Here is an 11,316-nt window from a genome sequence, read left to right as displayed (position 1 = left end):
TGTCTGATTCTGAAGACGGGGGCAGACCACAGACCAGGGGTATGGATTTGGGCCACTTAGGGCCTCTTGGCTGGTCAAGAACTGGAGAGGGAGCGATCTCGTAAAGAGTTAGTAGCGAGGGATGATCTGTGGCCCAGAGGGAACAAGTAGGTAAGAGATAGCAGGGGGGAAGATCCCAGAGGTGACCAGGGAAGTTTGGCCAGGCTGGAGAGAGAAGAGTGAGGTGGGAGAGTACTGTTATCGAAACAAAGATGATGAGACTGTTATGGTCATAATTCAGTTGTAATGATAGCGGTAGCATTTATCGTGTTCTAGGCACTCTTCTGAGATGTAGGTATATTGCATCCTTTAGTTCTCAGAATCATCCTATGAGAAGGGAGCCAATATCATTCCTGTAACAGGAATAATGAGGTGGTGGCACAGGTCACACAGCAAGTAAGAGGCGAACCTGGAAATTGCACCCAGTTGGGACCCAGGGTTCACACTCTTAACCCCATGCGGGACTGCCTCTGTGGGCACTGCAGGAGGTTTCACGAGGAGTGAGTAGTGCACAGTGCCCAGGTGATTGGGGAGGTCTGATAAGGAGATGACTGAGACTGACATGGTGGTTGAGATGGTCAGTGAATGATAGTGAGGAGTCATGGTAAGGTGTGGGTTGAGGAACGTTGGAGATTTGAGAATCATTCCTGTGAAGGGAAGAGAGTTTGGTGCTAGGTGAGTGGAGATTTAAAAAATTTTTTTTTGGTTTTTGACGGGCAAGCCTGAACGTATTCCTAAGCTAAGGGTACACTGGTAGAGGGGAGTCCGAGACTAGGAGCGGAGGACTGTTGGATGGATCGGTGCCCTGGATACCAGAGGCTTTGGAATTAACACAGGGAACTACTTCCCCATGGACAGGAGACGAGAAGAGGAAGGCAATGGGATGTGGACCAGTGAAGACCAATGCTCCTGCTGGTGGGCTTCAGGGCCTGAGTTTCATATATGCCATCTGGTTTCCATGAAGATGTCTCCTGGGCCTCAGAGTTTAGTTTTTTAATCATTAATTTTGCATTTTAGAAGAGAAAGACTGCATTCATTCTCTGAGCTGGTGTAGTTGAGTGGCACAAGAGCGTACTGGGGAAGATGCCTTCTAGAATCATTACCGCCCTGATTGTAGCCTCTGCTCTGCCAGGTCGTAGCTTTCACGTTGCGCCTCTGTTTCCCCATGTGTGGATGGAGGCTGGGGACAGTTCTTACACTGTCGCTTCCAGGACAGTGTTCAGCACAGAGCGTGTGCTTAATGAGAACTGTAATAATTATAGTATTATAGAACTATAGTACTTAATTTAATGAGAACCTAATCCATAGTTAGGATTAGTGAGTGTAGTGCTTCCAGGCCTGAAATCACCTTGGGCTGGTCGCTCATCTCCTCTGTGGCTTCCATTCCTTTTTGGAACAGTTGGGAAATATCGCTTCCTACTGCTTGGGGTGGTTGTGATGTGTAAGTAAGTTGGTCACAGAAACTGCTTTGTGCAAGCTGACAGAGTAAAAAATGTCTACAGGGGTCCAAGGTTGGGGTAGGCAAGCTATAACCTGAAGGCCAGGTCCAGCCTATAGGCTAAGAATAGGTGTTAAACAAAAAGGAAGTGTAGGTAACAGGGACTTTAGGTGGCCTGAAAGCCCTAAAAAAATTTTGCTAACTGGCTTTTATTAAAAAAGTGTGTTGCTCGGGCCCTGTCCAGGGTTGCTGCCTGCCCAGTGTTTATGAGGCTACATCAGTTCAGTTCAGTTCAGTCGCACAGTCGTGTCTGACTCTTTGCGACCCCATGAATTGCAGCATGCCAGGCCTCCCTGTCCATCACTAACTCCCGGAGTTCACTCAGACTCACGTCCATCGAGTCAGTGATGCCATCCAGCCATCTCATCCTGTGTCGTCCCCTTCTCCTCCTGCCCCCAATCCCTCCCAGCATCAGAGTCTTTTCCTATGAGTCAACTCTTTGCATGAGGCTACATATCATACCATTATTTGAGAGGTTAAAAAAAAAAATCTTTTTAGATTTTACAGCCTTAGAAATTAACATATTTTAATTGCATGAAAAACATTGTTTCAGGAGACAATTTTAAAATTTACTGATTTTTTATTTAATTTCCTAGGTTTCTTGTGCTAGAATTTAGCTTATAAATTAGAACATTCCTTAATTTCTCAATAGGTGTATTTTTACCTATGCAAATGAATAATTCTGTCATAATTTTTTGGTCTAACCATTTGAAAAGTTGAGACTGGGGTTAGAAAAGATGTTCATGTTTTAAGCTCACTCGTTGGGAACTGTAATTTATGACTTTTTTCTTTAAGCTCTTAACGCTTTTGTGATAGCTTTTTTCCTTCCTCTAAACATCTGAATTTTACCACTTTATTTCCAGACTGTTACTCTCTGTTGCCCAAGTGCCTTGGTGTGGAATTACTCCACAAACGACAGTAAGAGCGCGAACCCCGGCTCGCCCCTGGATCTGCTGCAGGTGGCCCCCTCCAGCCTCCCCATGCCGGGAGGAAACACGGCTTTCAACCAGCAGGTAGGCTTGCTGTTATGGTGGTTTGAGGGGTGTTCGCAGTCTGGAGCAGCATCACGGCACAGTGGGTCAGGCTTGGTTGCGGCAGCCTTGGGTTCTTAGGGGCCCTCCCATCTCCGTCTCCATCTCCATCTCTCTGGGGGCAGAGGGAAGTCCATAGCCTCTGTGAACAGCAGACGTTTATCTCATTGTTCTTTTCTTCTGAACATCTTGCTGGGTTGTTCTTGCAGAGACTTCTGCCCCTCAGACGGTAATTATGGTGGTAGTTCTGATACAAGATCACGACACTCAGGGTTAGTGTTAATATATCAGTCTGTGTGTTAGTAGAGTCATATACTATAGAGCTGGGAGTCTGGGTATTTAGTAACTATTATATATTTTTATTAGGACTGGGTTATTTGGTTCAAAGACTGAAGAAACTTGAACCACAGGACTGGGACAAAAAAAGCTCTGTTTTTTTTCCTTTTAAACCAAGCAGTTTTCTTAATAAAACATGGTTAGTTGCTTTCAGACGTAGGAGAGTGGCTCAGAGATATTTTAGAACTTTGACCTTTCTCTATGATATTCTGAAAGTGTTTCGCTTGTAATGATTTTTTGGGTAAGCATGTATTTTTGTGAGCATTTAGCATTGAACACTGGCATAGAGTCAGCACTTATAAATTTTAAAATGCGCTTCTTGGGCAGCCACCTGCATTTCCTACAATGCAGTCAAGACTGTGGTTCACTGTGGGATGCTCTGCTTGCGTGGAAAAACCTGACATGATTTAGACAGCTGCCGTGGCTTTCTAAGCAAAAGTTAATTAGAAGTGATTATCTTTCAGGTTCGGGCAAGGATTTATGAGGTAGAACAGCAGATAAAACAAAGAGGCCGTGCGGTGGAAGTTCGGTGGTCTTTTGACAAGTGCCAAGAGTCAACAGCAGGTACAGAACCCAGCAGAAGAAGGAGTGCTTTTGGATGTTGGATTTTATGCCGTGTTTCTGATTCTTGCTACTCAGTCCTCAGTGTGCACAAGGATGCTTTTGGACAGAGTTCCCTCCTGAGTTTTGGGGACGTTCTTTGGTCTGTGCCCTTTAGATCTGGGCTGTCTAGAATGTCAGGTTTGATTTTGTTGGCAGTTCTTTTATGCTGAGAATAATAACGTCTCCTTTTGTCCCACCTGATGATGATTTTGTAGTATGCTGCTCTGGCTTTGTTTGGCCTTCCTTAACTGCTTGCTTGCTTTCTGCATCTAGGGGTGACCATTAGTCGGGTTTTGCACACGTTGGAGGTATTGGATCGACACTGTTTTGACCGAACGGATTCCAGCAATTCAATGGAGACGCTTTATCATAAGATTTTCTGGGCAAACCAAAACAAAGACAACCAAGAGGTAATTAATATTTTTTTCTTCTTTTCACCTTTAATTTTCTTAGCATATTTTCTTCTTTTTTATTCAGTTAATTCTGGCAATTAACTGAATTACACTTTTCTATGAAGTGTAATATCTTGTAAGATATCTGCACCCTGAAATCATTGTTTTGGACTAAAATTCCCTACCACTATTAAAATGAAATGTCCATTGGCCTGGTCTAAGTATATTGGTTGGGAAGATTTTTTCTTAGCCCTTTTATCATTACGCTTATCATTTTGGTGTTAGTGGAATATCCTTCATCTGATTGTACTTGATATAATGGTTTGGTTTTAATTTAGGGGGAATGTGTTTTAATATTTGGCATATCAGAGAGCAGTGAATTAATTAATACTTCTGGTCATAGTCTTTGAAAAATCTGTAGACAGTTATTTAGACAGGATTCTCTATGGAAGCAGAACCAAAAGAGGAAATTTTTTATATATATATATATATATATATATATATATATGTATGTATGTATGCAAAAATATAAAGGCAAGAGAGATGTTTATTTTAATGAATTGGCTCACATTATTGTAGGGGTTAACAAATCTGAAATGTGTGGGGCAGGCTAGCAGGCTGGAGACACAGGGAAGCTGTTTTTTTCTTTTCTCTTAAGGCCTTCAACTGATTGGATGAGGCCCACCCTCATTATGGAGGATAATCTGCTTCATTCTGAGTTTACTGATTTAATTCACATAAAAAAAAAAATACACCGTCACAGCACTATCTAGACTGGAGTTTGACCAGGAGACTGGGAGCCGTAACTTAGGCAAGTTGACACATGAGATTAGCCATCACAGATAATTTTTATCTTACGCTTTCCTTCAGTGTCTCATTATTGAACTACTGTAGTAACATAGAGTTTTCAATAATCTTTTCTTAACCTTATTTTGGGAGAAATAGAAGTTTTCTCTGCTTCTACATGCATGTAAAGCGTGCATATCCAAGCTGTGGAAGCACTAGGAATGCAGTTTTAACACATGGTACCCGTCTTGAAGGAACATTCAGTTTAATTTGACTGATTGAAATATAGTTGATTTATAGTTAGGTTCAGGTATACAGCATAGTGATTCAGTATTTTTACATGTTATACTCCATTTAAAGTTATTACAAAATAATGGCTATGTTTCCCTGTGCTATATAGGAACGAACACTATAGTTAACTGATCTTTGATTTTTGTCCTCGGCTTTGAGGATGTGTTAGGTGGGAAGAAGGGGTAAAACCAGAAACTTTTCCTTATCCCACCTTTATGTTAGCCTTTATCCTACATGTGATGTGGATTTGTTCCAGGTTACTCTTTTTGTACCTTCCCAGGTGGCTCAGTGGTAACGAATCTGCCTGCCAGTGCAGAAACACAGGAGACACGGGTTCAGTCCCTGGGTTGGGAAGATCCCTTGGAGAAGGAGATAGCAGCCCACTCCAGTATTCTTGCCTGGAGAATTCCACGGACAGAGGAGCCTGGCGGGCGACACTCCACGGGGTTGCACAGAGTCAGATACAGCCGAGCACACATACATGCCCTACCATTCTTTTTTTTTTTTTTTTTTTAAGTAATATGCAAGTCGGCACCTTGCTGCTCAAAAATAAGGTTCTCGACCGCGATGCCACATCAGGATGTTGGGAGTGAGGTCTAGACCAGGTGTGTTTTCTGATTCATTGTGAGAGAGTCTTGGTAGAAACACCTCACTATTTCTGTAGTGCACATTGATGGTACGTCTACTTAATTCTGCCTGTTGATGCAGGTTAGAGTATTGCTGTCTTCTTTCGGTGTGGCGGCCTGAAAGTCTCTCTCTTTGTAATAAAGGCTTTTTTTTTTTTTTAAGATAAAAGGCTTTAAGAGTACTAAGATTTTTAATACACATGCATGCATGCGTGCTAAGTCCCTTCAGTCGTGTCTGACTCTTGGCGACCCTGTGGACTGAAGCCTGCCAGACTCCTCTGTCTATGGGATCCTCTAGGCAAGAAGGCTGGAGTTGGTTGCCATGTCCCTCTCCAGGGGATCTTCCCCATCCAGGGACTGAACTTGCTTCTTACATCGCCTGCACTGTCAGGTGGATTCTTTACCACCAGCGCTACTTTTTAATACACAGAGGTGAGCAATCTGCAAGGACAGTAGGGACACCCGACATTCAGGGTGTCCTTTTAGATTTGCTGAGCTTCCTGCACTAAGTGTTGAGTCAAGACGGTATGGTTCCTTGGAGGGAATTTTACCAAATCCTCTAGAGCCACTTCAGTTTTGTGGTTGGCCTGACATTTAACTTGCTAATGAATGAACTAACCCACTGCAGGATTATTTGCCTCATTCACCCAACCAAGCCAGCCTCTCAGGGAGAAAATGTTGAGTGTCTTCTCAAGGACAGAAATGAGGTCTGATGTTTTTGAGTGGTCACACTGGACTGTCTCACACACAGTTGCCTCCAGAGTGGGTCGTTGAGATGAGCTATTGTGATAGGGGTGTGTGTGAGAAGAAATTACTAGAACTTCTATTCAGACAACATTTAAAAAGACTTTACACTGTAAGCAACTCTGATCTAAGTTTTATAATGAACATATAAAAATTATAAATAATTATGTGTATATTGCAAGCATTTACTAAAAAAGCAAAAGAAAAAACCCAGCTGAGCTGAGTGGCTGTGTGAGAATTGTTTGGAGGTCGCTGCTCTAAGCTCTTGTAAAGGAGCTCACTGGCTGTGGGGAAGTGTGTGCCACTAGAGGGCGCCATATGCCCGGGGCTGTGCTGGAGTCACAGACTTTGTTGGAAGGAACGTCCATGCTACCCATTCAAGAGTGATGATATTGAATGTTGACTCAACTCCAGAAAAATTTGATGTGTGAGTGGTTGCTTTGTGGTTACTGAGCTGTTTTATGAGTAAGATGAAAACTGCATTTTAAATCTGTGATTCAGACTGGTCACCTTTTTCTTAATAATCTACCAGAAAGTTAACTGGACAGATCCTTCTGAAATATTTATAACAAGAATTTTTACAATATGACTTTGGCATCTGTTTGTGTGTGTATATCAAGGTCTGTGTGTATATGCATGTAAACAACAGTGGTTCATCTCTGTGTTTCCTCTTCACTAGTGCTTACTGTTTTCTTGACTACTGAATTTTATTTATTTCTGAAATTCATGTGTGAGCTGCAGAGCTGTTTTGACCCCTGACCAGCTGTGTGACTTTGAGCAAGTTGCTAACAGGCAAGTTGCTTGTGCCTAAATGCCCTTTCTTGCCTTGGCTAGAATACTTCCTTGCTCTCTCTGTCTCTAAGAAGACATGAGCACTTTGCCTTAAAAAGTTGTTACTGTTTACGTTAATAACATAACAGTCATTATCAGTATTGTATTGGAAGAACCAATGTGATGAAGCTATAATTCTCTGATGAGTGGTGCTTCTGTACAGTGGTGTGGTTAGGATTCAGAAACACAGCTCACTTCTTTAAAATACACTTCCCCTTTGCTGCTTTCATAATTTGTTTTAGGACTTAGACAACATGATAGGCGACAGAACAGCTGAGCAACCTCTGCAGCTGCAGCCAGGCTGAGGTTCGCTCTTGCCCAAGTCGTGCGTAGGTAGAGGTGTCTTGGCCCCAGACTGCAGAGCCACTTCCCCACATCTCTTTGGGAGACTTGACATTTACCCCATGGATTCTCTTTTCTCTGGAACTGCTGATATGGGAAATTCAGTTCTCTCCCTCTCGTGTTGAGCGGGGTGGGGTGGGGGCAGCTGTCCAGGTGATAGACGAGTTCTGAGGTTCAGACCTGTGTGTACTCAGTCTTGGGATTCCGTGAAAGTCCACTGAAAGCAGTAATGCATGGGATGAAGGCATTTGAGGCCTTAGTCCTGCCCCTGTGGTTGAACTGTGGTCACAGAACGAGGGGAGGACAGTGTCCCGTGGGGGCTGTGCTGGGCCGTGGAAAGCATTATTCCCTTACACGCCTGTGCCGCCCCCCCGCCCCCCCCCCCACCGTCCCCCAGTTGCCTTGTTGTCCCAGTGGCCCAGCCTCTGCTTCCGAGTTAGGGCCTAGGTGAACATAGAACCCAGAATCCTTGATGTTTACTCTTCTAGCATGATGCTGCTTGCCTTTGCATTCAGGGTAGTGTGAGGTTTTGTGGGCTGCCATGGACAGGGCACTGAGAGGATGGGGCCAAGGTGACCGGGAAAGGGCCGCTCTTTCTGAGGAGGGCACCCTGTCTCAGCTTCTGCTTGGTTTTACAGACCCACTGTCGCCTGATCGCCCAGCCATTCAGGAGAACCTAGATGTGAGAGTTTGTACGTGAACTCTCCCAATTGTATATCACTCTGCCAGCCAAGCAGGATGTCTTTCTGGTTATGATGCTATTTTATGAGTAGGACGAAAACTACATTTTAAGTCTTTAATTCAGATTGGTCACCTTTTCTGAGTAATTTATCAGAAAGAGTTGCTGGACAGACCCTTCTGAAATATTTATGACAATTTTTTGCAATATGGCTTCGGCATCTGTGTGTGTGTGTGGGGGGGCCGTGTTTGCTCAGATGCCTGTCACCTTCCAGGCCCTGCTACGTGTTTCATGCAACACTTACTCACATACTTGCCTGTTCAGTGTTTCAGAACCATTTCTGCTCTGCCTTCTGGATGCAGAGAAGAATAATAACCACAAGATGTTGCCACAGGGGCTGTGGGGACCTCCTGCGGATTCCAAGCCCTGACAGCCTGTCACACGAGACTCACAGGCAGGAGTCACATTCCTGACCTTACCCCTGAGCAGCAGGGTGGAAGGGTCCCCCTCCCCCTTCCAGGGCCCCCAGATCACTTCCTTTCATGTGACTTCTCCCCTGGTTTGTGCTGGGTGTGGTGGTGGGGGGGCGGTGCGGGAAGCAGCTGTGTCTCCGGGTGCCCTGAGGACCTGGATAGAAGGGAAAGTCAAAAGGAGGCAGGAAGAGTGGCCTTTCACTTCTCTATCTGGGACTGGAGGAAGCTGCCTCTCCTCTAAGTAATGCGAAGGCTGGATGGCACTGGCTGGTGGACGCACGTTCCTCTTCTCTGCTGTTAAATCCAAACGGATGTATTTAGTGTTTGTATTTATTTTCTATCCAGGCTGTTCACAGAGCTCTCCCTGGACAGGTGTGATGAGTTCACACGGGTTTTTTTTGAACGGAGAGTCCAGGGCAGACCTTCCTTCAGCTCTGGCCCAGGCCTCCGGGGCCAGTCCGGCTCCGCATCAGTGTGGCTGCAGGACTCTGCCCACATGGTCCACAGGGCCGAAGCCTGGTGTCTGTTCTGTCCCAGCGGTGCTTGTTCCATGTCTCCTCCTGCAAGTGCAGGGCCCTGCAGGCCCAGGGCAGCATTCCTCCTGCCCAGCAGCGTATCATCAGCCTTGAGCACCGCGCCGGGGCCCAGCAAGCCCTTGGGAGACATTTACTGAGTCGGTGCTTTGGGTGCTTGTAAAAAAGCTGCTAGGACCATGAACTGGAAGCAGCCACCCCTCTGAAGGCTTTGGCTTAGGTGGGAGGGTGTGAGGGCAACTGAGATCTATGTAGAATGTCAGGTTTGCCAGGGATTCAGGCACGAGAGGTTATGTAGAGGTGCAGGTGCATGGTGCAGACAGGACAGCTCTCCACCGGCAAGGCAGAGGGTCAGTGCCTTTCCTTGGTGGCATCGCAGACAGTTCACCTACCTTGATGAGTCTCAGTTCTTTGTTTGTGAAATGGGTATTCTGTCTGCTGATGATGGGAAAATTGCACAAAACTGTATGGATGAAACATTTCAATATTTTATAGCTAGTAGAAAAATCCCATGGACGGAGGAGGCTGGTGGGCTGCAGTCCATAGGGTTGCTAAGAGTCAGACATGACTGAGCGAATTCACTTTCACTTTTCACTTTCATGTATTGGAGAAGGAAATAGCAACCTATTCCAGTGTTCTTGCCTGGAGAATCCCAGGGACGCCGACTCCTGGTGGGCTGCCATCTACGGGGTTGCATAGAGTCGGACATGACCGAAGTGACTTAGCAGCAGCAGCAGCAGCAACACCAGACAGGTACTCAATAAATGCCAGCTGCTGTCCTGACCGATGGGTTTAGGGAGGCAGTGAAAGACTCCAGAGAGATGGAAGCAATGTGATCCCTTGGGACCTCTGTAGGTGTGCATGCATGCACACACACACACATGCACCCTTCTACCCATTTCATACACACACACACACACACACACACACCCTTCTACCCATCTCACACATGCACACACACACCCCTCTCTACCCATCTCATGCATGCACACATATACCCCTCTGCCCGTCTCTCACACACACACCCCTCTACCCGTCTTATGCACACTTGCACACACACACCTACACACCCACACACCTGTGCCCATCTCACAGTCCACCAGTCCATAAAGCACAGCCTAGACTTGTCCACCTTTTTCACGTCCTTGGATTCTCACAGAGGCTTTACCCTCTGTAGGGAAGCAGTTGGACAGAATCAGCTCTCCTCCCTAGCCACTGTGTCTGAGTACCGTGTTATAAGAGAGGTCATGCTTATTTCAGTGCTTTAGATTGTTTTTTTTTTAAATGGTGTTGAAGAAAAAGGTCACCTTGTGTCTGAGTATTGTGTTATAAGAGAGGTCATGCTCATTTCAGTGCTTTAGATTGTTTTTTTTTTTTTTAATGTTGTTGAAGAAAAAGTCACCTTTTAAAGACCAGGAATCAAGACATGTGTGCAACTTACTTGCTCACTTGTATCTTACTCTGCGACTCCATGGACTTTATGTAGCCAAGCAGGCTCCTCGGTCTATGGGATTCTCCAGACAAGAATTCTAGGGTGGATTGTCATTTCCTTCTCCAGAGGATCTTCCTGACACAGGGATCTCCTTCACTGGCAGGTAGATTCTTTACCACTGTGCCACCTGGGAGCCCTGGACTCAAGATAAAGAGATCAAATGAGGCAAAAGTCAAGCAAACTAGGAAAATACCACACATCTGGCTCCCATTAAGGTTCCCTGTGCTGAGCTGTTAGGACACTTGTTCGTGCTGCTCATGGCCCAACCAGAGCTTGTTGAGCCTCAGAAGTCAGCCATCTTCCTACTGGATGCCCAACGGAAGTATTGCTAATGTTTTATTTTACAGCTGCCGTTTTCTTCTTCCCTAAACTAAATCTATTACATAACGGGCATAACATACTTAGGGGAGAAAGTGGTGTGTCCAGACATGTGGACTTTGCTGTTACTGAATCTATTTAGACTGGGCTGGGCCTCTCAGTTTTTCTTTTTTCCTCAAACTTTTCTTAAATACTTTTTTGGCACTAGGCACCGCTGTAAGAAATTTTCCCTGGCTAGTGAGACACCTGTTAAAAAACTGTTTGTTTTTTAATTTTCTACTTCACAGATGCAGGAACCAAAG

General features: G+C 45.1%; 1 protein-coding gene across 12 annotated transcripts in view; it reads left to right on the top strand.

The window, feature by feature from the left end:
- The window catches only part of MED12L (mediator complex subunit 12L), a 360,384-nt gene that overhangs the window by 80,564 nt on the left and 268,504 nt on the right, over window positions 1–11,316 (top strand). For all 12 annotated transcript variants that reach the window (XM_060394814.1, XM_060394799.1, XM_060394794.1 and 9 more), the window contains 3 exons: window positions 2,401–2,550; window positions 3,369–3,468; window positions 3,781–3,917. In XM_060394814.1, the coding sequence (XP_060250797.1) occupies window positions 2,401–2,550; window positions 3,369–3,468; window positions 3,781–3,917 (387 nt within the window). The remainder of the gene's footprint in view (window positions 1–2,400; window positions 2,551–3,368; window positions 3,469–3,780; window positions 3,918–11,316) is intronic.

This window comes from Ovis aries, chromosome 1, assembly GCF_016772045.2.
Source record: "Ovis aries strain OAR_USU_Benz2616 breed Rambouillet chromosome 1, ARS-UI_Ramb_v3.0, whole genome shotgun sequence".
NCBI classification, from domain to species: domain Eukaryota; kingdom Metazoa; phylum Chordata; class Mammalia; order Artiodactyla; family Bovidae; genus Ovis; species Ovis aries.
Note: the sequence above shows the minus strand (reverse complement) of the source record. Positions and strands in the feature narration are given on the sequence as shown.